This window comes from Melospiza melodia, chromosome 1 (assembly GCF_035770615.1).
Source record: "Melospiza melodia melodia isolate bMelMel2 chromosome 1, bMelMel2.pri, whole genome shotgun sequence".
Taxonomy (NCBI): Eukaryota; Metazoa; Chordata; class Aves; order Passeriformes; family Passerellidae; genus Melospiza; species Melospiza melodia.
In genome coordinates this window covers 371,035-397,844 of record NC_086194.1, presented here as the reverse complement: position 1 = coordinate 397,844, position 26,810 = coordinate 371,035, and the positions used below count along the sequence as shown (strand labels likewise).

Sequence of the window (26,810 nt, the reverse complement as noted above, 5' to 3'; positions counted from 1 at the left end):
GCCCGCGGGGCCGCGGGGAACCGGGGCCACGGCCGCACCGGGCCGGGCTCGGGCCGCCATCGCGCCGCTTCCGGCCGCGCGCGGGGGGCCATGGGGCACGTAGTCCTGGCTGTAGGCGCCGTGGCGGGGGCGTGGCCGCCGCGCGGGGCACGCCGGGAGCTGTAGTCCCGGCCCGGCGGAGGCGCGCCCAGGGCAATCCCTGTTATTCCCAGTGTGATCCCAGCTCCTCCTGGACACTCCCCGTACTATTCCAGTAACCGCAGTGTGTTTCCACACAGTCCCAGTGGGGTCAGTTCTCCCCAGCATGGGCCCAGCTGCTCCAAATACAATCTCCGTTGCTGCCAGTATGGTTTCAGTTGCTCCTAGCGTAATTCTAATTTACCCAGTTAGCCCCACTATGCTACCATTTGTCCCCAGTGTAGTTCCAGTTGCTACCAGTCACCCCCAGTATGGCTCCAGTCACTCCCACGTTTAAATTCCTGTGGCTGTGCCACTTGGGGACATGGGCAGTGGTGGCCATGGTCGTGCTGAGGGTGGTGGGCTTGGGCTTCTCCGAGAGTTTTCTGTCCTCAGTGATTCTGGAGCTGTGAATCCCCAGGAGTGGCCAAAGTCACCTGCAGACTCTGATTAAAATATTGTATATTAGATGAAAAATCCTTAGTTTTAGGTTAAAAATTGTTAGTTTTAGGTGAAAATGTCTTCATTTTAGGCTAGAAATTGTTCATTTTAAGTGAAAGATTCTTAATTTTAAGTGAAAAGTTCTTAGTTTAATAGAAAAAAATTCTTACTTTTAGGTGAAGAGGTCCAACCATGGAAACACAGCAACAGGGATGGGGGAGATGTGGACAAACTGACTCTCCCATAAAGGACAATTGTGGGTGAAGGGGAAATTCTGGGCAACAATGTCCCCTGTCCCCAGGGGTGGTGACTGGGCTCGACTGGTACCAACCTCCTCAGGTCCCTCGCTGCTGTGGCACTGACATTTCCTGGCATGAGATCAAGAGGATTTTCTCCTCCATATTATTTTTCCTGGGAAGAAAATCAGGATGAAATCAGGACAAAGCCAGGAGGCATCAGCGAGCCAGGGCAGCCCCTTCCTGCTGGGGGTACCTGGGGCTGGGGCCCTCCCAGGAGGGAATCCCTGATTTCTGTGCAGGGATTCTGGGGGGGAGCTGCAGGTGCGGGATCCCCGCCCCAGGTGAGGCAGGGATGCTGGGGGGAGCTGCAGGTGAGGGATGCCTGCCCCAGGTGAGGGATCGCGGCTCCAGGTGAGGCAGGGATGCTGGGGGGAGCTGCAGGTGAGAGATCCCCGCTCCAGGTGAGGCAGGGATGCTGGGGGGAGCTGCAGGTGAGAGATCCCCGCTCCAGGTGAGGCAGAGCTGTGCGAGCCTCGGCTCCCGAGGAGCCCAGCGCATCCCGGGCTGTCAGAGCAGCGGATGTGACACAGCAGCAGATTTAAAGCACGGCTGATCCCTGCAGGCACAGAACGGGATTTATCCCTTCCCGACTCTGGAATGAGCCCGGATCCGCCGCTGGAGGGGCTGTGTCTGCTCAGATTTGAGCGTTTATCCCGCGCTTCATCCCCTCCCTAATAAATCCCCTGTCTGCTTGTCACCGTGGATTTGTCTGGCTTCAGCTCCCAGAGAGTGAGGCTTTTCCATCCATTCTTCGATTAAGAAGCTGTTTAGTATTTCCCTGAAAGCGCTTCCCCAGTGCCATCCAGCCACCCAGGAAAAAGCAGATTGTGCTCCTTTACTCTGCTGCAGAGGAGCCAGGGAGCGCTGGTGCTGCCGTGCCCGGGGATGCTCGCAATGCCTTGCGCTTTTCAATGCTCTCCTGGAAGCCTGGCTCTCTAAACTGTGGCTAGTCCAGGGGGTGGGAATGCCCTGCTCTGCCCTGCCCTGCTCTGCCCTGCACTGCCCTGCGCTGCCAGGGCCCTGCAGGCAGCTCTGGGGGGGTCCCAGGGGTCAGCAGGGTGGGCACCCCGACTGTGACACCCAAAGGTGTCCCAGCCCCTTCCTGCAGCTCTGCCCTGCTGCAGCTGGGCTGTGATGGCAGCTCTGCCCTCCTGGGGTGCAGGGGAACAGGCAGTGCCCAGCTGCTGGAGGGCTGGAACATGTCCAGGGACGGAGCTGGGAAGGGTCTGGAGCCCCAGGAGGGGCTGAGGGAGCCGGGAAGGGGCTGCAGAATCCCTGAGGGAGCCGGGAAGGGGCTGCAGAATCCCTGAGGAGCTGGGCAGGGGCTGGAGAATCCCTGAGGAGTTGGGAAGAGGCTGCAGAATCCCTGAGGGAGCCGGGAAGGGGCTGCAGAATCCCTGAGGGAGCTGGGAAGGGGCTGCAGAATCCCTGAGGAGCTGGGCAGGGGCTGCAGAATCCCTGAGGGAGCTGGGCAGGGGCTGCAGAATCCCTGAGGAGCTGGGCAGGGGCTGCAGAATCCCTGAGGAGCTGGGCAGGGGCTGCAGAATCCCTGAGGAGCTGGGCAGGGGCTGCAGAATCCCTGAGGGAGCCGGGCAGGGGCTGCAGAATCCCTGAGGGAGCTGGAAGGGGCTGCAGAATCCCTGAGGGAGCTGGAAGGGGCTGCAGAATCCCTGAGGAGCTGGAAGGGGCTGCAGAATCCCTGAGGGAGCTGGGCAGGGGCTGCAGAATCCCTGAGGGAGCTGGAAGGGGCTGCAGAATCCCTGAGGGAGCTGGAAGGGGCTCAGCCCGGAGCAAAGGAGGCTCAGGGGCCCTTGTGGCTCTGCACAGCTCCTGCCAGGAGGGCACAGCCCCCAGGGGGGTCGGGCTCTGCTCCAGGGAACAGGGACAGGAGCAGAGGGAACGGCCCCGAGTTGTGCCAGAGGAGGTTTAGGTTGGATATTGGGGATAATGCTTTCGTGAGAAGGGCTGCCCCATTGTGTTTCTGCCAGGGTTCATGGTCCCCCCCGCCTGGTTCCTCTTTACTCGCCATTTCACCTTCTCTCAGTGCTTCTCCCTGTTTGTCCCCCATGACTGGGCTGGGCCCTCCTGTCCCACAGGCCTTGCTGGGATTGTTGTTCAGGCCCCCACCGAGCCCAGGGGGTTTAATGCCCCTTGTTCCATTTCCAGCCTCTTTTCCCAGAGCCCACACCATCGGGCAGCCCAGCTGCTTGGGGCTGTGACCAGAGAGGGGCACAGAGGGATCCTGCCTGGTGGGGCACTGGGGACACTGGGACACCAGCCAGACAGGGATGTCCCCCCTGCACTGGCCCTGTCTGTGCAGAGGCAGCACTGGTGGGAGCCACCCACCCATCCCAGAAGAGCCCTTCAAGGTGCCTGCAGCGGCACAGCTCCCTGCTGTCCCCAAAATCCACAGGGTGGCATGAGGTGGCTGGCGGCATCGCGGTGGGTCACAACAAGGAACACAGCCAGCTGAGGGACACAGCCAGCTGTGGGACACAGGGACACAGCCAGCCATGGGACACAACCAGCTGTGGGACACGGCCAGCCCTGGGACACAGACACCTGTGGGACACAGACAGCTGTGGGACACAGAGACACAGCAGCCATGGGACACAGACAGCTGTGGGACACAAACAGCCCTGGGACACAGGGACACAGCCAGCCATGGGACACAGCCAGCCATGGTCCTGCATATACCTGGCAAAAAAATAACAGTAAAGTTAGGACTAAGTCTTTTGTCCTTGGGTGTGTGTAGCAGCCATCTTGACATCTTCAGTGTCATGCTTTCTATAAGCTACAAGAACATAAAATTTGGTGGGTGATTGGTTGATGATTTGTCATCATGGTTCGTATTTTTGTTTGGGTTTTTTTTGGGGGGGGGGTTAGTTCTGGGGTCAATTCTATGCTTGTTTGGGGGTGGTTGTGGAGTGATGATGACAGTTGGTTATTGTTTTTGATACTAGGAAATATAGAGGAAAGTTAATTGAAAGTGTATTGATGACAAATGATTTGGATAATGCTGGCCGCCCCATGATGCCAGCAGCCGCGCTGTTGTCCCTGGCGCAGCGAGGGACGTGACTCTGGGTGGGACCCTGCCCCTCTCTGCCCCTCTCTGCCCCCCCAGAGCCCAGGCAGGGCACAGCAGAGGATTTCAGCTTGCACCCTGGCAGCCGCGTGCTGCGGATCTGCGGGGATTAGCGGGGCAGCCTCGGTGTGCAGAGCGAGATCAGAGAGCTGCAGCCATTCCGGGAGAGCTGCTGGCTGATCCCTGCCCAGGGAACAGCCCCTGCCATGGAGGGTGACATCCAACACCGCTGGTGTCCCCAAAGCCGCGCTGCCTTTGGGAGCAGGAGCCACAGCTCTGGTGGGGGCACAGGGCTGCCCCAGCCCCCAGGGATGGATGGAGTTTCCTGCTCCCCTTGGTCTGGGGAGAGGAGTAGGGTCCCCAGCTGTGTTCTCAGCTCTCCCAACATTGGTGTACCCACAGAGAGAAAGCTCCAGTTTTTATTGCAGAAGGGATCAAACTCCTCAGTGTCCCAGGGCCTGAGAAGCCATAAAGGCCTGGGGAACGCCGGGACCCCCTCTCTGCCCTTTTTGCTCTGACACCGACTGAAGCTCAGCTCTGGGCCCTGGCCTCCCCTCAGTTCTGTTCTGGGGGTGCTGCTCCCAGCCCCACATCCTGGGTGGGCACTGGGATTCAGCTGTGGGGACCCTCCTGCTATTGTGGACACTGGGGTTCTGCTGTAGGGACCCTCCTGCTGTGGGGACCCTCCTGCTGTGGTGAACATTGGGATTCATCTGAGGGGACCCTCCTGCTATTGTGGACACTGGGGTTCTGCTGTGGGGACCCTCCTGCTGTGGTGAACATTGGGATTCAGCTGTGGGGACCCTCCTGTTGTGGTGGGCACTGGGGTTCTGCTGTGGGCACCCTCCTGCTGCCCCCATGGGCCCTGGCACTGCCCAGTGTCACAGAATGGTTTGGGTGGGAAGGAAAGGGACCCTCACACCCACCCTGTTCCACCCCACTGCCATGGGCACCACAGGTACCCGGTGGCTGCTCCAGGGGTGGGAGCAGCAGCAGCAAAAGGAGGGGGAGGAAGAGGAGGAGGCAGCTCCTCTTGGCAGCAGCGCTGGTTTGAGGCACTCACGAGCTGCAGCGTCAGTTGGGAGGGCTGCAGATGGAGCAGAGAAAGTTCAGGATGTGAGGGTGAAACCCCTCCTGAAAAGCAGTTTACATCCTCAAGAGGCCTGTGTCTGCGGGAGGCAGGTGGTGGCCATCCCTGAGGGAATGCTTGCTCCTGAAAGCCTCGGCTTGTCCCCACCCGCTCCTGCCTTTTCAGCATGCTGAGCTTCTCTCCCAGGTTCTCCCATCCTTTTGCTCAGCCCTAGCTCCATCTGTTTGCTCTGCTCCCTCTGCAGCACTCCAGGCTCCAGTTCCCCTGCGCTGGTCCCGGGGCTGCCTGAGGGTCCCAGTGCACAGGGATGGCAGGGACAGGGCTCTCTGTGCTGCCTGGGGGTCCCAGTGCACAGGGCTGGCAGGGACAGGGCTCTCTGTGCTGCCTGGGGGTCCCAGTGCACAGGGCTGGCAGGGACAGGGCTCTCTGTGCTGCCTGAGGGTCCCAGTGCACAGGGATGGCAGGGACAGGGCTCTCTGTGCTGCCTGAGGGTCCCAGTGCACAGGGCTGGCAGGGACAGGGCTCTCTGTGCTGCCTGGGAGTCCCAGTGCACAGGGCTGGCAGGGACAGGGCTCTCTGTGCTGCCTGGGGGTCCCAGTGCACAGGGCTGGCAGGGACAGGGCTCTCTGTGCTGCCTGGGGGTCCCAGTGCACAGGGCTGGCAGGGACAGGGCTCTCTGTGCTGCCTGAGGGTCCCAGTGCACAGGGCTGGCAGGGACAGGGCTCTCTGTGCTGCCTGAGGGTCCCAGTGCACAGGGATGGCAGGGACAGGGCCCTCTGTGCCCACTGGGGCTGGGTGATGCTCCATCCCTGTACCCTGTGCCATTGTGTCCTGTGCCCTGTGCTCTGTGCCCTGTGTGTACCCTGTGTCCTGTGCTCTGTGCCCTGCACCCTGTGCCCTCTGTCCTGTGCCCTGTGTGTGCCCTGTGTCCCATGTCCTGTGCCCTGCTGGCTGTGGGGGGCAGTGGGACCTTGGGGTCAGTGCTGGGGGCACTGGTGGCACAAGGACACCCCAGCTGCCACCTCAGGGCAGTCTGTATGAGCAGCAGGGCTGCAGGGCAGGGCGGGCACCGCTCATCCCTGCCGGGGGAGGAGGAAGAAGAGCCAGACAAGGGGGAGGAGGAGCAGGGGGCAAAGGAGCAGGGTCAGGGGGTGTGGGGAGGCCAGAGCCCACCTGTCAGGGCAAAGCCACCTCGACTGGTGCAGGCTGCATCACTGAGGGTGAGGAGGGATGAGGGATGATGTCCCTTCCTTCATCAGGGATAAATCCTGGAATCCCTGACTGAGAGGGTGCCGCGGCGGAGGAGGCTGCACCTGGGGTGTCTGCGCAGTCAAAGGTGCTGGAATGGAGACAATTCACAAATGCTTGTGTGATAACTGACTGGGGACAGCGTTTAGTGGGGTACTGGGGAGAAATTCTTCCCTGTCAGGGTGGTGAGGCCCTGGCACAGGTTACCCAGAGAAGCGGTGGCTGCTCCATCCCTGGAAGAACTCAAGGCTGGGTTGGAGGGGGTGTGGGGCAGCCTGGCCTGGTGGAAGGTGTGCCTGTCTGCAGGGGAGGAACTGGACGGGCTTTAAGGTCCCTTCTCCCCCAAACCATCCTGGGATGGTGCTGGTGATGCTGGTGACGATGGAAGATGGAGAAAAAGGCAAGGACCAACACACACAAACAAAAAACAGGCTGAGAAAGGCCTGCTGTGTTGGGATGGTGGGATGTAATCCTCTCAGACTCAAAGGGAAGCTCCCACTGAGCAGAGCTGTGACCGACAGATCTTCCAAAGACCTTTGGGAGCCTTGGGGAGCACGCAGGGTGAGGGAGCATGCAGGGCGAGGGGAGCCCGGTGCTGTAACAGATACACATTTTCTAAATGCTTTCAAAAAACCCTCATAAAAGCTGTTTTCTAACAACCCCCTTCTCGTGGCAGAGGCAGTAGGGACACACTCAAGGAATCCTGGAAGGGCACAAGAAGGAGGGGAAGAGGGCAGGGAGGTGCTTCTCCCACCCACACACCCAGCACCCACTGCTTGAGGAGTCACAGAGGATTCCAGAGCCCGGAGGCATTTGGAAACTTCCCAGGGATCTCTCCTCCTCCTTTCCGCCTTGCTGTCCTCTTCCTCCTCCTCCAGCCCTTCCCACCACCACCCAGAGAGGGGCAGAGGGTGCGAACCAGCCCCAGCTGCCCCCTGAGCCCCCTGGCACTGGGGCATTGCTGCACACCGTGACTGGTCCCAGTGGGACTGAGGGAGAAATTCATTGCAATCCTGGTTCTCTCAGCTGCTCAGATTCTGTTCCTTCTCCTCTTCCAAATTTCACTTTTTTATTTAGTCTGCCAGGGCCCTTTCTTTTTAACGTTTCTCAGCCATTCGGAAGATTTCAGCTGTGATGCCCCAGCGAGCTCCCTGGCCCCCAGGGTGCTGCCAGGGGCTGCCAGCCTTGTGCCCATCCAGAGCCTTGCTGTGCCCCAGGTACCCCATGCCAGCTGATTTAGGGATGGGCACAACGGGAGGGGTGTAACCAGTCCCCGCCCAGCAGCATCCCCCGAGATGGCCAGACTGACACCAAGCTGGTGCCCTGGGCAGCTCCATCACTGTGCCAGCGGGGCCTGGTAGCCGGGCGGGGGCCGGGGCCATGCCCACCACCGGGGTGCCGAGCGAGCAGGGGCCGCGGCGGGACGGGCAGGACCGGCACCGACAGCGCTGCGCTCCCGGTGCCAGCCGCCCCCGCTCCCCTCGGGCTGCCCGTGCCCCGGTCCCCTCCCGGTTCTGTTCAGCTCCCCGCCCTGCCCGTGCCCCGTTCCCCGCCCGGTGCCGCTGCGCTCCCCGCTCTGCCCCTGCCCCCCGGTCCCCTCCCGGTTCCGTTCCGCTCCCCGCTCTGCCCATGCCCCCCGGTCCCCTCCCGGTTCCGTTCCGCTCCCCGCCCTGCCCGTGCCCCCCGGTCCCCTCCCGGTTCCGTTCCGCTCCCCGCTCTGCCCGCGCCCCGGTCCCCTCCCGGTGCCGCTGCGCTCCCCGCTCTGCCCGGCCGGCTCCCCGCCCGCCGCGGGGCCGGTCCCGCTGACGCGGGCGGGGCGGGGCGGGGCGGGGCGGGGCGGGGCGGAGCGGGCGGGAGGCGGGCGGGGGCGGCGGCGCAGCCCGGGGACCCGCGGACGGACGCGGCTGCGGCCATGCAGCGGCTGCCCGGAGCGCCGCGCCGCTGACCGGCCGTGCCGCCGCCGCGATGAACTTCCCGGGCGGCGCCGGGCAGAGCCCCGGGCAGCAGCAGAGCCTGGCGGCGCCGGGCGGGCCGGTGCCGGTGCCCGTGCCCGGGCCCTCGGGGCCACAGCCCGGCGGGCCGCCCCCGCCGCAGTTCGGGCTCTCCAACTCGGCCGCGATCCGCGCCGAAATCGGGCGCTTCGAGTCCGTGCACCCCAATATCTACGCGATCTACGACCTCATCGAGCGCGTGGAGGACCTGGCGCTGCAGAGCCAGATCCGCGAGCACGTCATCTCCATCGAGGGTGAGCACCGGGCACCGAGCGGTCACCGGAACGGGCACCGAGCGGCCCGCCCGCGCCGCCGCCTTTGTCCCCGCCGCCGCTGCACCTGCGCCCGCTGCCGCCCGCGGGGCCCGGCGGAGCCCGGCCCGGCCCTGCCCGAAGCGCCGGGATCGCGCCGGGCCCTGCGGCGGCGGGGCCGGGGGCGCGGGGCGCCGGGCGCGGCCTGCGCGGGCCGGGGCTCACGGGCTGCGCCCCCGCCGCCGGCAGCGGGCCCGGGCTCGGCGGGGCTGCGGGGGCCGGGCGGCAGGCAGGGAGCGAGCGGAGCGGAGCGGAGCGGACACGCTCGTCAGCCGCCCCCGCCCCGGCCCCGGCCGGCCCCGCAGCGATGGTGGTCGCGGCCGGGCCTGCGCAGGGCCGGGGACTCCGCCCGCGGCCTCTGCCGGCAGCGGCGGGCGGGGGCGGGCGCTGGTCCGGCGGCGGGCGGGGGGGCTCGTGCTCAGCATCGACACGAACGGATCCGCCGGAGCCCGTTAACATTAGCAATGCAGAACACTGCGGCCCGGGAGCCGGCAGCCAGGGGAGGGATGGAGCCGAGCAACTGCAGAGCGGCTGAGGAAATGCAATGGAGCCGAGGGGCTGCGATGGAGCTGCGGGACTGAGATGGAGCCCAGGGGCTCCAATGGAATTGAGGAATGGGGATGGAACCGAGGAGCTGGGATGGAATTGAGGGACAGGGATAGAGCTGTGGCTGCGATGGAATTGGGGGACAGGGATGGAGCCGAGGGGCTGCGATGGAATGCGATGGAATTGGGGGACAGGGATGCAGCCGGGGGTCTGCGATGGAGCTGAGGGTCCGTGGTGCAGCCGACGGGCTGAGATGAAGGGGGCTGGGGTGGAGCTGCAGGCCGGGATGGGCCAGTGGCTGCGGTGGAGCCGAGGGGAGGGGAAGGCTGATGGAGCTGTGCTCAGGCCCACCGTGGGCCGGCAGGCTGCTGCAGCCCCCAGCCCAAGGGTCCCTCTGCCCTGCAGTTCCTGCAGCTGCCCCGCAGCACGGAAGGCAGGGCCGCGGGTGCCTTTGGCTGTGTGAGCAGCCCCGGTCCAGCCCAGTGCTGCCGTTTCCCTGCCATGGGTTTTGTTGTCCCAGCTTGGTGGCAGCGTGCTCAGCTCCGTTCCTGCTGCCTCATGCCAGGAATGTCACTGCAGGGGCACACGAGGTGCTTTTGGGGAGTGGTGACCCCACTATAGGGGTGCTGGCCACCATGGTGATACTGCATGTGAGCAGCAGTCTGGCTGCCTCTCCAGAGGCCTGCATCCCTCTGTGGTCCTTTTGGGTTTCTGTGGAAAGGAGGAAAGGAACGTGGCCTGAAAGAACAGCCAGGCCTGTAAGAAAGAAAAGGGTTGGAGGAACGTATTTATTTGCCTTGTGGTGCGAGGACAAAAGACACTCAGTGGGGTTAAGACAGGAAGGATGTAAAAACCCTGTGCTGAGGCTGGAGAGGCCTTTCCACATCTGTGGAGGTCTTCAGCCACAGAAAGCTGCTGGGTTGGTGGAACTGGAGGAGAAGAGCAAAGGGACTCAGGCTGGATGGAGACGGGTGGCAGTGGCTCAGTCTGATAATGTTGGGGTCCCACGAGTCCAGCTGGGGGAGTCACAGTGGGCACGTGGGGGAGGACTGTGCTGTGCCCGTTCCCATGGCAGCTCTCCGTGCTTTGTGCCTCTGATGGCAGCTGTGGTGGGAGCCCCGAGATCACTGTGACATGATCTTACCATGAGTGAGGTTCCTGCGCTGCGGGACAGAGGAGCTGCCGGCTGGGACGCGGCGGGGCTGTGCCCGGGGTGCTGCCAGGGTCACCGCTGTGGGCAGAGCCCTCCCGGGCACCGTGCCCCTGTCCCCGTGCCCCTGCAGAGCCCCGGCTGCGGGCTGTGTGTCCCGCAGCGGGAGCTGGGCGCGGGTGGGAGGCGCGCGTCTCTTAGCAACTCCTCTGCTGCGTGGTTCCTGTGCTGCTGGCAAGGTGTGAACGCACTCACCGGCCTCCTGCCTGCTGCTGCTGAGCTGCTCGGGGCTTCCCAAAACACCCTGTGTCCCCAGAATGAGGGCTGAGGGCTGCCCTGCTCACCTGTGTCTGCGGGGCTCACCTGTGTCTGCAGGGCTGTGGCATGGATGGTGCCAGAGGCTGCGTGTCCTTGGGGGCTTTGCCTGCTCAAGCCACAGCCCCATCCTGTCTCTTCTGAACCTTCCCTGTGGATTTGTAGCAGGAATCCCACAGATTTCGTTGTCTGCATTCCCTTAATACCTGCCAGGCACTGGGATGAGTCCTGATCCTGGTGAAATGTGTGCTGTGTTTACACAGTTACCTGTGACCCATTACCAGGTGTGTGTGAGTGAATTAACAGGGGTTAATTAACGCCTGGAAGAGCCTTGCTGGAGATGTTATCATTCCATGGAGTGCCTTGGTCTGGAAGGGAATTTCCTTTTAAACTGCAGGTTTGGGGCTTGATACAGAAATGTCTGAAAGAGCGTTTTGTTTGTTGATGTTCCTGACTGGAACAATGGTTTGTGGTCTGAAAATCCATGACGGAAGTTGCCAGTGAAACCCCAAATTCAATTTCCTAAAACTTGAGTGCTGGGTCTCGCAGGACTTGCTCATGTCGTCCTGCTAGATTCCTTTCCTGTAGGTAATTCCCTCATTTTTGAAGGGGAGCAGTACTGTGCTGCAGCGGGGCCGGGGGTCCAAGCTGACCTCCCTGGGCCAGGGCCACCAGTGTCCCTGCAGGCGTGTCACCACAAGTGTCACCGCAAGGGTGTCACCAGTGGATTTGGGGGCGTTGGCAGAGCTGTACAAAACTGGGGGATGGAGGGGGGGTGTGTGGCTGTGCCAGGGGGACTGGGTGGATGTTGGGGGGCTGCTGCAGCTGCAGCCCTGCCAGCCCCAGGCTTGGGGAACGAGCCTTTCTTGGGAAGTTCACAGCCACGGTGGGGTGAGAGCAGCTGCGCCTGCTCATGGGTCAGATCCATGGTGCCGCTGTGGGAGGAGAGGGAGCTGTGCTCTGTGTTGGTCTCCTCCTGGAGCTGGAGCTGCACTGGGAGGCGACGGGGGCTGAGGGGCGCTGGGGCTGGGGAGATGGCGCGCTGGGCTGGTCGCCAGCATCAGCTGCATCACAGGCAGGACCTGGAGGCTTTTGGTAGCTTCTAACCTCCAAATTTGGACAGATTTTCAGGGGGCTTGCAAAAAGCGATTCCCTCATCCCAGGCTGCTTTCCTTGCCAAATTGTGGAGACTGCTGCAAGCTGCTGAGTTCTATAAAAGATTTCATATCTGCATAAAGCAGAACCATACCAACCTGTGCAGCCCTGCTCGCAGTACATGTGGCCTCCAACGTCGTGACTCTGGGACAGGCTGCAGACAGAACCGTGTTAATAGAGTTTGTAATTAGAGCACTAATTGCACAGTGCCTAATTCCTTTCCTAGAAGTGAACTTGGAGCAGTGACCAGAGCGTGGGTTTGAGGAGCACGAGCCATGTCTCTGGTGTGAGGGTTACCTGAGGGAATGCAGGACAGGCTGCAGGAGCCAGCACAGACCCATGGGCAGCTGGGAGACACAGCCCCAGCAAGGTGGAATAGCCAGAGATCATGGTGTGGCACCAAGGAGATGGTTACACAGAGGTTTTCTGGGGGTGCAAAGGTGTGAAGGCAGGAGGAGGGGTAGAAGGGAGATAAGAAGTAGGTGAGATTCGCTCAACAGAGCTTCTGCCAGATGATGAGAATTTTCTTCTGACGTTTGTGGTTGTGCACATGCCTTGCAGCCCACCTAAAGCCCAGCTCTCTGGGAAGGCTTGGAGGAGGTTTGAGCCATGGTGAGGACTTGGTGTCTAGGGAGCAGCACCAGGAATCTCTCTGTAGTCAGCTTTACCTGGGGCACACGTTTTTTAACCTTAATTGTCCTTCCTCACCTCTCCCACCTGCCACTAAACCTGTCTGCAGTTTAAGAAGCAGGGTTAGTTTGGGCAAGCTCTCCTCTACAGTTTCCAGCTGTTGCTGCTCTGGCAGAGGCTGGGGATGAGGGAGGCCCTGCAGAATGTGTGTGGTGGCTGGGAGCAGCCTGGATGTCCATGAGCTCCACACCTGCTGTGCCACTGCTGGCTGTGCCTCGCTGCAGGGCCTGGCTGTTGGCTGGACCACTGGGTCACTTGCTGTAAACAGCCCATCCCAAGATTGTAGCCTTAAAAACAAGGCCTCAGGCTGAGGCCTGTTGGAGGAACAGACTTGGGCCTGTGCCTCAGGAGTTTATTCCATCATAACCTGTCTTGCTGTCAGTAAGTGCTGTGACTTTTCCAGCTGGCATCTCCAACATCCTGGGTATTTTCTGATTTCCCTCTTAGAAAGGACTGCTTTGATACTTTGGGCATTTTCCTGTTTAAAGCCACTTGCACCAGTTACTGAGGCCACTTTGCTGTCTCTGTTTCTCATGAACTGAACTGACTGAAGTTCATCATTCTGTTCAGTTCCAGCGCCAGTCCTCCTGCTCCATGCTCCATCCTTTCCCAACATCTTTTGGAACTGATGTGCTGATTCGCAGAGCAGACCGAGGCAGGAGCTGCCGCTGCTGCAGGAGCTCCTGGAGGAAGATGAGGACCCTCCTCAGTGCTGGGGGAGCCCCACGCTGCCAGGCTGCACTCAGGGCTCACCATGTCTTGGCTCTGCTGAATCAGCCTCGAGTAAATTACACCCTTTGGGAAGGAGAGCGTTCTGCTTAGCCAGCTTTTTCCTGCTAATTCCATGACCTCTGCAGAAACTGCCCTGTTTGTGTGGGCCTGTGAGTTCCCCAGGGCTGGGAAACCACAGGCCATGGTGCTGGGGTGCCGTGGGGGGAGCTGCACACTCCAAAGCCATGGGCACATCCTGGGCATTCTGGGCAGCTCTGTGGCTCGTGCTGCATTACCCCTGCATGCAGGTAATGGCCACTCTAGCACTGGGGGCTCCAGATTTGCTGGAAGTTTAGTGCAAAGGTGGTTGAAAGAGCACAAAATGAGAGGTTGGGCAAATCACAGAACCAGAGAATGGTTTGGATTACACACCATCTTGTTCCACCCCCTGCCATGGGAGGGACACCTTCCACTGTCCCAGGTTGCCCCAAGCTCCATCCAGTCTGGCCTTGAACACTTCCAGGGATGGGGCAGCCACTGGTTCTGTGGGCGGCCTGTGCCAGGGCTTCCTCACAAGGAAAGATGCCTTCCCAGTATCCCATCCAACCCTGCCTTCTTGTCCATGAGAAGCCATTCCCCCTTGTCCTGTCACTCTTATCCCGAGTCCCTCTGCAGTTCTTCTGGAGCCTCTTCAGGCACTGGAAGGAGCTCTAAGGTCTCCCTGGAGCCTTTTCTTCTCCAGGTGAGCATCTCCAGCTGGTCATCCCAGGTGAACATCGCAGCCTGGCTCTGGAGCAGAGGGGCTCCAGCTCTCGGACCAGCTCCTGTTCTGGCCCTGCTCTCTGTGTTTGGGTGAGGGTGCTCTGGTCTCAGGGCCAGCTCCAGGAGAGGCTCCAGGGGCACTGGGAAAGGCTTCCTGGGCTGCCTTACCTTCCTGCTGCAAGGGAGAGCCCTGGCTGCTCCACCCTGCCTGTGTCCTGGCCTGGCTGAGGTCCTTGGCAGGGCTGGCCCCGCTCAGCATCTCGTGGTGCCAGTGCCTGGCGTGAGCAGCACAAGCTAAAGGATCTGCCTGGAAGGAGTCCTGGGACAGATTCTGGTGCAGTGGGAGACGTTGGACCCCCAGGAGTGATGGGCAAGAGCCAAAGCGCAGCTGAAGGAGCCTTTAGCACACTTGAACAAATACATCCCCTGTTTTTATTGAGTTTTGTGTGCCCGAGTCATCTGGAGGCATCTTCACCAGGTGCAGCTCACACCTTTCTGAGTTTGCAGATGGGGAGTCTGGTCTTGGGGAAGAATCAGAAAAGGCCATTCCTTGACGATTGGTAGGAGTTGGGAGAGATGGTGGGACTGCAGCAGGAGGGCTGGAGGATGGTCCTGATGGCTGGGAGCTGAGCAGGATGGACTTGCAGGGGCTGTGCTGGGTGAAGTGCAGGTTCCTGGTGCTCTGGGGGCAAGAACTCAGTACTGTGGCTAAGGAGGAAAACTGGGATGTGAAGGGGAAGAACAGGATTGGAGGTGGGGTCAGGAGAGAATTGGGAATCTCTGTGGCTGCAGTTTCGGTTCCCTTGATCCAATACCAGCGTGGTTGCTACGGGCAGGGACAGTGCAGCTCCTCCTACCCATGCCTGTGATCAGGAGCTGCTCTGGCAGGAGCCCGGCCGCTGTTGGCGTGGTTCAGTCAGCTCTCAGCTGCTGCTGCTGTGAGCACGAGGAGGGGGCAGCGTGCTCGGGGCTGGGGGAGGCACAGGCCTGGCTGCTGCTCTGAGCTGGGTGACAGCGGTGCCACGGCTCCCTGTGCCAGTCTGGCCGTGCCATGGTGGTGCCACAGCTCCCTGTGCCAGTCTGGCCGTGCCACAGCTCCCTGTGCCAGTCTGGCTGTGCCACAGCGGTGGCACAGCTCCCTGTGCCAGCCTGGCCGTGCCAGTGCTCCGGCAGTAGCTGGGAGCAGCTGGCAGCCTCTGGGGCACGCTCTGTGCCTTTGGCCGGGCGCTGCCGCTGTCGCTGTGCTCGCTGTGGGTCGGTGTGGTGCCAGTGCTGGTGACTCTGCTCCCCAGCACAACCATTTTGGGAAGTCCTGATGTAACTCCTGTCTCAGCATGAGCCCCCGATGCTCAGGAGTTTCCCAGCCTGGTGCACAGAGCCCTTTGCAGTTCAGGGCTGCTCCGCGCTGGGGCTGCCGGGCCCTGCCTGGGAGGGAGTTCCTGGTGGGAGCAGCGAGGCTGGGGCACCCTTGCACAGTTACTGTGGCTCAGTCAGCTGCCATTTCCTTTCAGGAGCTTTCCCAAAGCTCCTGAGAGAGCATCACCCCTTCCTGCAGAGACCCCTTCCAGTGCTGGGCACCACGGGGCTCTCACCTGCTCTGGAGCCCCACTGAGATGGGAATGTCTGGCGTGGCCGCATCCAGGCTGGTTGTTCTGAGCTAGTGATAGGGCTTGCTTAATTTGGGTGGCCAGATTAGGTCTAGATGATGTCTGATGTGGTCCCAAGCTGTGTTTCCAGCTGGGCTGGCATGGGAGGGTCCTGTGCTGGGGCATGCTGGGTGCTGTGGTGCCTGGGGCAGTGGGGTACAGCCTTGGGGCTGAAATCCCCTCATAGTTGGCGTGGATGTGGGGGGAGTGGGCAGCACCACATGGTCTGGAGGAGCAGCTGTGGGCTGAAGAGCTGGCACAGAAGCCTGGCTGCTGGGAACTGAGGGGTGCCAGAGCTGCCCCAGCCTGTGATCAGAGCTTGACAACTTGGTGGGCATCTCAGCAGTGCCATGATGCTCTTAGTGCATCCCTCCCTGTCAGGAGGAGGCCTCTTCTCCTTGTGATCCCACCTTCCTGCTTTGGCGTTGGATTCTTTTTTAAATTGTTCTCCAAGGCTTCCTGCAAGTCGTTCTCTCTCTGCGCAGCAGCTGCAGGGTTGGGTATCCATGTCTGTTGTGTTTTTGCCAGCAGTGCCCTTCGTGGAAGAGACACCTGTCCCCTCACTCCTGCTGCCTCCCGCAGCCTTGGGAGCACAGATCCCATGGGTGCCTGTTCAGGTGGATTTCCTCAAGTGAAGTAGTGAGTGCAAGAAATCTCCTGAGGCGGGAAAGGTAAAAATTAAGATAATTTTAGCTGCTTCCTGACTAGAAGGAGGTTTGTGTGATTAAGACTTGTTGCACGCCTGCTCACCTCTCCTGCCTCGGTAACTTTCAGACCTGCTGTCCAGTTACAGCCAAACCCAGCTGCTGCTGAATTCCCACAAATGCTAGGAAATAGCTTTCCAGGCAGAGCAGGGCACCCCAGCTCGCGGCATGCAGGAGGGAGAGGGCAGTTGCATCTGTCCAGGGTGTGTGGCTGCATCTCCACTGTTTAAGCCCTGAGTCACTGGGGAATTCCTGCCCGGGGTCATGTGTGCGATCTGGTTCTGGCCATGTGATCTGTGTGATGAAATGCTCTGCAGCCCGGGGCTCTGTGCCACGCTCCCAGCTGCTGTCCTGCTGGTGCTGGGGCTCCGGGTGGGAGCTGCTGACTCCGGGTTGCTGTGTGCCCACTGTGGCTGCTGGCCCTGGCTCCTGCAGTGGGCTCACTGCTCACTGGCTCCTGCTCCTGGTTTTGGGCAGCTTTGGGTACTCACCCCAGCAGTGACTCCTGTGGTAGGGAAAAGGGGCTCAGGCCTCCCTTTGAACAGGGGACTTGAGTGACAAGGCAAGGGGGAACTCGGCTCCTCATGCACAGAGGCAGGGTTAGATGGGATATTGGGCAGAAATTTTCCCTGTGAGGGTGGGGAGGCCCTGGCACAGGCTGCTTAGAACAGTTATGGCTGTCCCATCCCTGGCAGTGCCCAAGGGCAGGTTGGACAGGGCTTGGGGCGCCCTGGCACAGGGGAAGGTGCTCCTGCTCATGGCGAGGGGGGGCCGAGGCCACTGCTGCTCCTGGTGGGACGAGGGTGCTGCAGGGCTGATGGCACCGTGGCCCTTCTGCTGGAGAATGGTTCAGTGGCAGAAGCTGCTCCTGGTCCTGGTTTTTTGCTGCAGGCACCCTTGGAGCCTCACAGGTCCAGCCCTGTGTAGGGAGCACAGCACAAGGCCAGCTTTGCCATGGAGGGCCTGGAGCCGATTTAAAAGTGAGAGGCGGGTGCTGATGAGCATGTGAGGGGGCTGTGTCAGGACATGGAGCTCCCAGGTCATCCACCTCACCTGGGCTCATTTGGGTGTTCCTGGTGGGCACAGAGCTTGGGGGAGCTTCCAGGAGCTCTCTAAAAGAGGAGGATAAAGCCATTTCAGGTGGTTTGCACAGAGCCTTTCCAGCATGAAGCACAAACAGGAGGAAGCAGGGAGGTGTTTGCTGTAAGGGGAGCTCCTGCCAGGCTTTGGGAGGGAGGCAGTGGAGGCAGGCTGGTTGTTATGGAATGAGTGTTTGGAGGGGGAAGACGCGCAGCTCTCGCTTGACGTGACAGAGGAGGAGGGCCCGGAGGGGGGTTCAGAGGCAGCTGAGGAGGGAGGGCAGGGAAATCATTCCAGCAGCAGCATGCTGTGGCTGAACAGGGATGAGGCAGGGTTTGTGGGTTATAGGCACTTTTTGGGAAAAGCAGCGGCAGTGGTCAGTGCAGAGTGGACACTGTGGGCCTTTGGCTGCGTGGCCTGGGGACAAGGAGGTGTCAGGGACTGGAGCCTGTGTGATAAGAAGTGAGGAGAGGAAAAGGAGAATCCATGAACTCTGTCTGTCTGAGTCATGTCCTCAAGTCCCAGAGAGGGACTGAGTGACGTGCTGAGTCCCTGTGCAGCCAGGGCTTGGGGAGTGGGACAAAGCTGGGATTAGCAGCAGCTCTCTTTAATCATGTGGGCCTTGGGCTTGTGGGTGCACACTTGGAATGCTGGAGGGGAAAAGAAGCTGAGACTTCATTTTGGACAGGAGACAGTCCAGGAATAGAAAAGCAGAACTATGAATCATCACACAGAGCTGAGGGATGGCGTTAAATTAAAGGCTGGCTGGAGGAAGTGTGGAAGGAGAAGGGAAGGTGCTATGGGCAGAGCCATGTGAGACACCCAAAAAACAGCATCACTGGAGGTGGAGAGTGAGCGTGGTCTGTCTGAGGCTGCTGGAGGAAGCTGTAGAGGACCAGGAGGAGAACAAAGAGGATAAAAGGATTGCTGGGGTCAATGAGGACAAGGTGTTGTAGCCAGTTTGGTTCCTGAGAGAGGAACCTCAGGGTCCAGAAGAGCCCAGAATCTGCAGGTGAGGCAGAAACAACCTTGTGCAGTCCCCTGGTGAGACAGAAAAGGGCAGTGGAGATCCCAAGGTGGGGATGTGTGTCCTCCAGGGGAATGAAGGCGTGTCAGTGACATCAGACACCTTCCCAGGAGGCTGGGGAGAATTCAGAGACAGGTGGGGTGGTGGATGGACTGCTGGGTGCCTGAGGAGTGGCACAGATGGCCACGTCCAAAGGGTTACGGTCAGTGGCCAGACGGAAACCAGTAATGAGCACTGTCCACCCCAGGTCTGTACTGGCACCAGTAGCGGTTAATGTCTTTATTAAGGGCACCCTCGGTGTGTTCACAGGTGACACCAAGCCGAGGGGTGCAGGTGAGAGGCTGAAGGACAGGGAGAGCATCCAGAGGGACACTGGCAGAGGAGTGGGCCCATGGGATCCTCAAAAAGTGCAGCAAGGCCAGGTGCAAGGTCCTGCAGCTGTACCAGGACAGACTGGGGCACCTTTCACTGTCCCAGGGTGCTCCAAGCCCATCCAGCCTGGCCTTGGGCACTGCTAGGGATGGAGCAGCCACAGCTGCTCTGGGCACCCTGTGCCAGGGCCTGCCCAACCCCACGGGGAAGAATTTAATCCTAGTATCTAATCTAAATCGTCTCTTGTAGTTTAAAACTATCACCCCTTCGTCTGTCACCATCTGCCCATGTAAAACATCTGAAATTGCATTTTTTACTGGAGGTTTTGGTGAGTTATTTGGGTCTGCCTGTGCTGGCCTCCTCTTTGCTCTTAGTTGTGGAAACTTACACAAAGAGGTTTAAACCTCCCCTGTCCTCAGCATCATTCCTCAGTGTCTTCCCTCTCTCCAGTGGAACAGGCCAAGCTTTCCTGTGTCCTTACATTGGTCCCTGATGTGCCTGGGATTTGCCTCCAGTTTTTGCTGTTTGTCACTGGTCACCTCTCTCTCCTTGTGTGGCTGCTCTGGGCTCAGGCTAGGGTGCTGCTGCCACTCCTTTATATTTATCCCTATTAATCTGACCTAATTTCCAGTTTCCCTGTGCGTGCCTTCCCATGCCAAGCCCGGTATGGAGCTTGGGTGAGCCAAGTTGATCTCCTACCTCACTGGTTTCTTCTGCACTGGGATGGTTTCGGTGTGCGCCATCACTGCTGCCTCAGGAGCCCAACAGCTTTTTGTAACCTTTTTTTGTTTTTTCTTTTTCCTGGTGGATTTACTTCCAATAAGATCTTGCCTATGGTAATCATAGAGTTCCAGAATGCGTTGGGTTGAAAGGGACCTTAAAGCTCATCCAGTTCCATGTCCTGGCTAAGGACACTGTCCACAATACCAGGTTGCTCCAGGTCCCTTCAGCCTGGCCTGGAGCACTTGCAGAGGTGGGGATCCACAGCCTCTCTGGGCAACAGCTGCCTTGGGAGAGTCCCTGCAGTTTGTCCTTCCTCCCACAGACTGTAAGAACCTGTGGGCAGAATTTCCTGCCCCTCTCCTCCCATCAGCTTCCCTCAGAGGGGCAGCTGAAGGGCGCTCTGGTGGATCTGGAAATTGATTTGGGGAGAGTCTAAGCGAAAATCGGGGACAGAATGACTCACAAGGCCTGGCACGAGTGAGAAATGGGCATGGCAGAGGTGCCAGCCCCTCTGCAGGCCTGGGAGGGGATTTTTGGGGAGGGCATTGCACAAGGGTTTGGGGAGCTCTGGTGACAAGAGGTGAGTGAGGAGACTGAGATACTGCTCTTGGAGGAGAAAATGCCTAAATGTGTGTTGGGCTTAGTCAGGTGGTGTGCAGGCTCTGTGGGGTTTGGTTTCAAACACAAACTTTGACACTGGAGCGTCTGTTGTGTTACTGGCCTTGTATCATGAACTGATAGGGGGTACTGCCATCCCCCTGTTCAGTTTGACAGCTTTGCCATCCAGGTGGGGAAGTGCTTTTCCTTTGGAAAGGTCTTGGGTCCCCTTTCCTGGAAGTCTTCACATCCTCCTGGGGCAGCAACTGAAGGGAGCCCAACCATTGCTTCTGCAGTCAGTTGTTCCAGTCATTAATTCCTCCAGCTGATGATAGTTCCCATTTAATTCTCAATTTACATTCATCTGTTTTAAAGTTCATTTTCTCACTTGTTTCTTTAGATTAGACTAAATAACACTTTGTTGCCTGAACATTGTTCCCTGAGAAGTTTACTGTTACTTCATCATCAATTATCTCTTGATGTTCTTTTTGGGAAGTAAATTGCATAACTCTCATTAGAAGTCTCTTCATGAGTTCATTTTGTGTGGTCTTCAAAGAATTTTAATGGCTCTTCCTTATCCAGTGTTCTTAAAATGAAAATCATCAGATTACAGGCAGTGTGCTCCCACTTGACCCAGCCACAGTTGGATGAGCTGTAAAGCCAGTTCCTTTCTCTGCTGGCTGCTCTTTTTAATGAAATCCCAGAGTTTGGGTTGGGAGGAACCTTAAAGGTCATGTGTGGCCTGTGTGCATTAGTGTGTCCATCTGCTGCTTCCTGATGGGCTGGTGTGGATCCACACTGGTGGTTCCTGGTCTCCCAGTCATTTCTCCTGAATTGGAAACAGCCCCAAAAGGACACAGTCTGTGCTTTGGGGCCGGGGGATCTGAGTGTCCTGGCATTCGCCATTTCACCTCTCTTAGGGCTGACATAGCAGAAGTGTTTGCCCAGTTGTCTGAAGCTTCCCAGCAGCACTGGTAAGGCTCCAGGAATCCTCTTACCTGTTGATGTGGATCTCTGGCTCTTCTGAGCCTGGTCCCGCTGTGTTTGTTGTAAATGACTTTGCAAAGTGATGGTTTGTAGAGGGAGTGTTGTATGGGAATGGGTTACATGATCATGGAAACATGGGCAGAGTTGTTTGTGTCATGGAAGAACCATGGATCCCTTTGGACTGCAAGGACCTCCAAGGCTGTCCAGTCAAACCCTGAACAGCAACACCTGAACCACCTGGAGGAGTGCAATCAGCTGTAACATGAATTGGTGTCTGAGAACATCCAGTTCCATTGACTGCATGCCCTGCCCAGAGACTGGTGTCAGTGGGGGCTTGGGGGGTTCCCTTCCTGGGGACTGGGGTCACTGGGACAGCAAGGGAGAGAGATCAGGGGTTCCCCTTCCTGGGGACTGGAGTCACTGGGACAGCAAGGGAGAGAGATCAGGGGTTCCCCTTCCCACAGGCTCTGGTGTCAGAAAGGACTGCTGGCGATATGAGGTCACTCTGCTCTCTTCCAGCCTTTCCTGAATATCTCTGTTAGTTCAATATTTATTACAAACCCACATGAACAGGAGTGTGAGCTCTCTCTTCCCTGCTCTTCCTTGCACCAACATATTCAGGTTGCGTGTGCCTTTAATTTAAAGTTATGGTTTTTGATGCCATGTTTACAGTTGTTTCTGCCGGTGGTTTTGCCATTCTCCGTGTGTGTGTTTGCTGTCCCTGTGGTGTGAGGCCCAGCAGAGCCCTGTCCTGCCCTGCTCTGGGGAGCAGCTGTGCTCCTGTGCAGGTCTGTGCTCACACACTGCTTCCTGCTGCTCTCAGCATTGTTACAGACTCCTTTTCCTGAAGCCTTCAGCTTCCTACACCTTTATTGAGGCTTCCTGTGTCCGAGATCTTATTGACATCTGTTTCCTCCTCTTTCTTCCTACTTTTTACCCTTTTTTGGGCAGTTTGGATGTCAGTTGCCTCCAGGAGGGTTCGGGAGTTTCAGTCAAGTTGTTGTCCTGGTGTTTTTATGAAGTGTTGGCATTTGGACTGTCTGATCAATTACTATGGAAGTGTCAAAACACAAACCACAGTGGAAGCCCCGAACTGGGGCTTAGAATCCTGGAATGGTTTATGTTGGAAGGGACCTTACATCCCCTTCTATTCTACCCCCTTGCCATGGCCAGGGGCACTTTCCACCAGACGTGGTTGCTCCAGGCCGTGTCCAGCCTGGTCCTGGGCACTTGCAGGGATGGTTCAGGCACAGCTGCCCTGGGAGCACCCAGGCTGCCCTGCTGTCCTTTCCTCTCCGGGTGTCTCCAGGGTCCTGCTGCTGCTCCCCCATTGTCCCTGGCTCCCCCTGTGCCCATGGCTGTGTCTGTGGGCTCCTCACAGTGCTGGCCCCATGCAGTGTCCCTTCCTCTCCTTGAGCTACTTCTGCTGGTCCCAGAGGCCACATTTAGTGCCAGATTTAGGTGGCACAGTAAAACAAGAGCAGTTACTGAGGATTTGGGTTACTTTATTATGGAAGTAGGTGCTAAGCAGCTTTCTCCAGGTGAGGAGGGTGCAGTGGTCAGCGGGACAGGGCAGGTATGGCCCCCTCAGTCCCCCTGCACTGAGTGATGTGTCCCTGTGCCCTGGCCGTGTGCATGCAGCACTTGGGATTGTGGTGGTGGCCTTAGCAGTGCTGGGGGAATCTTGATCTTTATGTTCTCTGAGGGTTTTCCAGCCTCAGTGATTATGTGAGTCCATGACAAGCTGTGCTTCTGGCACAGCCTGGCCCTTGGGCTGCCCCATGCCCAGGGCAGGGGATGTTGAGGCTGGCGAGTGGTGTGTGGGGCATGGGGTGAGCCCTGGGCTGGGCATCAGAGCCAGCAGGGCAGTGGCAGCTGTGGTCAGGCTGAGGCTCCCCTGGAGCACAGCAGTGAGGGTCCCCACAGCAGGGCCACCAGCGTGTCTGGGGACAGGCACGGTGCCCCTGCTCAGCGTCCTTGGGCAGCACTGGGAGCCCCTGCCCACGGCACTGCCAGCTCTGTGCGCTGCCCACTGCCCTCGGGAGCAGCAGCAGCAGCGTGTGAGCAATGCTGCAGCTGGAGCTGCTGCTGTGGCTGCATGTGCTGGCCCAGCGTGGCCAGGGTGAGTCACGGCCACGCTGTGACTCAGCACAGCCTCTGCTGTGCCCCGGCTCTGCTCCTGAGTCACCGCGGGCGGGAGGGACAGCAGGAGCGTGCCTGGAGACGGGCCCGGGGGTCCCAGCACGGCCAGGGGGTCCTGCAGCCTGTGCCCTGCGCAGGGCTGGGTGTCCTGCAGCCTGTCCACGACTCAGGGCCGGGTGTCCTGCAGCCTGTGCCCTCCTCAGCAGCCCCCCAGTGCCATGTGTGACATGGAGCAGTGGCTGCCTGTGCCACACGAGGAGCTCGGGTGGGTGACTGCAGGGTTCAGGGGGCTCAGTTGGTGACTGCAGGGTTCAGGTGCTGTGGTCTCAGGATGGATCAGAGGTGACAGTGCCTCAGCCCTGCTGGTTCCTGTCTGCCCAGGCAGTGTGCAGCTGTGCTCTGGGAGTTCTTTCCAGAGGCTGCAGCAGAGTCTGGCCTGGAGCAGACCCTGCTTCCATGGCAGATCAGCTGGGGAAGTACTTTCAGCCCTGGAGCCGTGCCAGTCTGAGGGTGGGGTGGCTCCACATGAGCTCCTGATGGAGCAGGCACTTGCTGTGTCCCACAGACTCCGATATACAAGGTGACATCCCTCCAGCTGCCCAGGTCTGGGCTCTTGGGTGGGAAGGTGCTTTCCTTGAGGTTGAACATCAGCGTGCAGACCTGCAGGAAGGGCTTTGGGAGTGTGTCTGTAATCATGGCAGGAGTGTTGCTCATGGCCAGGTGTCCATTGTCTCCAGGCACGGGCAGGGCACTGGCATGCACATGCCATGGAAAACTCCTCTCCACAGCCCATTGCCCACTGTTGGACTGTTGGTCTGTGTGGTGGTACATGGCCAGAGCTGGGCTGGGCAATTTCAGTCCTTGGGCTGGGTGTAACAGCCAGGGGAGGCTGGGCCCATCAGTAATGGTCCCGCTGACCACAGTGGGACCAAGGCATGGAGCACGTGGAGGGGATTTGGGCAGTGACCTCTCTAAGTGGACCCCTGTCTGGCCAGAAGACACAGGGGCAGCTCTTCTCTTTGGGAGATGTGTCTGTGTTAGCTGAGGGCTTCCTGGGCACAGGGAGCTCCCCTGCTCTGCCTCAGCAGCTTTGCTGGTGCTCCCAGGGCTGCAGTTTACATTGTGGTGTTTGCAAACCCAAGATATGAGTCTGGGGAGTTCCGTGGTGTGCTGCCAGGTCCTTCCCAGCTTTGCTGTCAGGAAAGGCTCACGGCTGCCCGGTGGGGTGGTACCAGTGATGGTAATTAGCACCTCGGCTCCACGCTGTCCTGGGCTGGCCAGAGCCACAGTGGGGCTCTGCTGTGTCAGGGGAAGGGCCTGGAGCCGTCCCCGAGTGACTCACGGCGCACAAAGCCTTTCCTGCTGCCCGGGCACTGGGGAAGCCTTGGTCAGCAGGATGCCTGTGTGTGCTCCAGCATCGGCTGCTGACGGACAGGTCGGCCCTGCACTGAGCCCCTGTGAGCTCCCATCCCCTGTGTGCTGCCCTGGGAGGCTGCTGCAGGAGCCAGGAGCAAACAGCTGAGCGTGGCGTGCTGTGCTGCTGGGGCTAGTGCAGGCAGTGCTGTGGGTCAGTGCCATCTCCTCTCCTGGCACTGGGGATGGAGTGTGACGGGTTGAACAGTTAAATTCCCAGTGCTGGTAATTGTCGTGCAATCGAAGTCTCTAATTCTGCAGTTTCCATGGAAATAGAACGATCTTGTGATTAAGATGTGAGGCTGAGGTGGCAGCTCTCTGGTCCTTGGGAGCTGCAGGCCTCGTTTGCTCCCAGCATTGTGTGTCTCTGTGAGGGGAGGCACACGGCTGCCCTTACACGGCAGTCTGGGTCCTTGCCTTCAGAAGGGTGCCCAGGACCCTGCCTTGCCCGGGATCCTGCAGAGCCTCCTCAGGTGCACGGAGCAGTGCTGTCGCCGTTCTGTGTCGGCTGAGTGGGTTGTCCTCTATGGAAACGGTGGCATCCAGGAGAGGGGGAGCTGCCTGATGGGGTGTCAGGGTGGAGGTGACATCACCTGAGTGCTCCCCCAGGCTCTCGTCATCGTCAGCGGCCTCGGGCTCAAGTAGGAGTGATAAGTAGGTTGGGTGGCTTGGGCACTAGCAGTGCTGATTTCTCTGCATGCTGTGGGAGAGCCGAGGGTGCTGGATCAGAGCTGGAGCTGTAAACCGCACATGGCTGGGGTTCAGCTCGACAGGAGGAGGAGGAGCAAGAGTTGTGGTGGGACCCACTCTAATTCTGGGTGGTGGTGCCAGTGGGACATGGGGCTGGGGGGCTCAGCAGGGCCTCTCCCTGCAGAGCAGATCCATTCTTGGATGGATCTTGGGGAGCTGGGGTGTGCAGGTCCCCAGACTCTTATCTGGCTGAGTGGCCTTGGCATTTCTCCTGCTTCCCTGTCTCAGGTAATGCCTTGGAGGGAAGTCCCACAGTCACCATGATCATTGAACCCAGGATCTTAGAGCTTGTCCCACCCCCTGCCGTGAGCAGGGACACCTTCCACTAGAGCAGGCTGCTCCAAGCCTCATCCAGCCTGGTCTTGAATACTTCCAGGGGTGGTGGGCTAGCCACAGCTTCTCTGGGAAATGTTTTCATGCAGTTATTGAGAATAACCCCAGGATTTAATCTGAGCAATGCTGGGACTGGAGATGCAGGAAGCACTTGCTGGGCCCCAAGCAGAGCCCGGTGTGGCTTGGCAGATCAAAGTCGAGAGTGCTGGGCTCCAGCCTGGAGCTGGGAGGTTGATCAGCTCTTCAGTCCCTCACTCAAAGCTGGAAAAATGTACAGCTTTGGCCAAGCTGCCGTGTTTTTCCCCAGCCTGCTTTTGGGAAGTGTCTGAATTGCTTTTGCTGAAACTTCTATAAATACCATCGCGATGCAGCGAGTGAGCGAGCATGGAAAATGTCAGTGGGAATGTGGGTTTGGCAGCCTGGGCCTGGCCGTGGGGACGGTGTGACAGCCCCACTGTGGCACTGCTGGGGCTCAGTGTGTGCTCACAGGGACAGGGGACCCCCTCTGCTGCTGCCAGGGGGCTCCAGGGGCTCCTCTGCACCCTGCCCTGTGAGCTGCTGCCCTGCTGAGCCTGGGCTGTGCCTTCCTGCTCCCAGGAGGCCACTCCCGATCCCAGAGCCGCCTCTTGTGTCCCTGTAGCCTGGTATGGAGCTTTTGTCCTTGGATTTGGCCGAGCGCGTCCTTTGAGCGCGTGTTCGCTGAACGCTGCCGCAGCCCTGATGAGACATTCACAGTGATGCTTTATGTGAGAAAATCTCCTGCTTTGGACCTGCTTAATTGGATGTGATGTCCCCAAGTTCCTGCTTCGGAAGACACAGTGAACAAATTGTTCCCCAGTGGCCTCTTCCTTTCTTCTCCCGGCATGGAAAACTTCATTCCTCTCTGCCATCTTCCTTTCCAGGCTCCCTGTGCAGCAGCTGCTCCTGTCCTCTCAATCATCTCCTGCCCCTCTTGCTACCTGGTGGGGACTGTGGGTCAGGTCTAGGGTGTTGGGATATTCCCTCTCTTGTTCTCCGTTCTTTACCTACTAATGGCTGGCTCCCTCTTTGCTCTTTGATTGCTGC

At 59.3% G+C, this 26,810-nt stretch overlaps 1 protein-coding gene and 1 long non-coding RNA gene across 4 annotated transcripts in view; one reads left to right on the top strand and one right to left on the bottom strand.

Moving 5' to 3' along the window:
- Nucleotides 1-194: 194 nt before the first annotated feature.
- LOC134423580 (uncharacterized) lies at nt 195-7,798 on the bottom strand. Its single transcript, XR_010029152.1, has 3 exons — nt 6,266-7,798; nt 950-1,029; nt 195-623 (listed from the first exon to the last, which is right to left on the bottom strand). It is a non-coding gene; the product is annotated as an uncharacterized LOC134423580 (long non-coding RNA).
- Nucleotides 7,799-8,305: 507 nt separating this feature from the next.
- Nucleotides 8,306-26,810, top strand: part of AGAP3 (ArfGAP with GTPase domain, ankyrin repeat and PH domain 3) — a 111,883-nt gene continuing 93,378 nt past the window's right edge. For all 3 annotated transcript variants that reach the window (XM_063163157.1, XM_063163068.1, XM_063163245.1), the window contains exon 1: nt 8,306-8,585. In XM_063163157.1, the coding sequence (XP_063019227.1) occupies nt 8,306-8,585 (280 nt within the window). The remainder of the gene's footprint in view (nt 8,586-26,810) is intronic.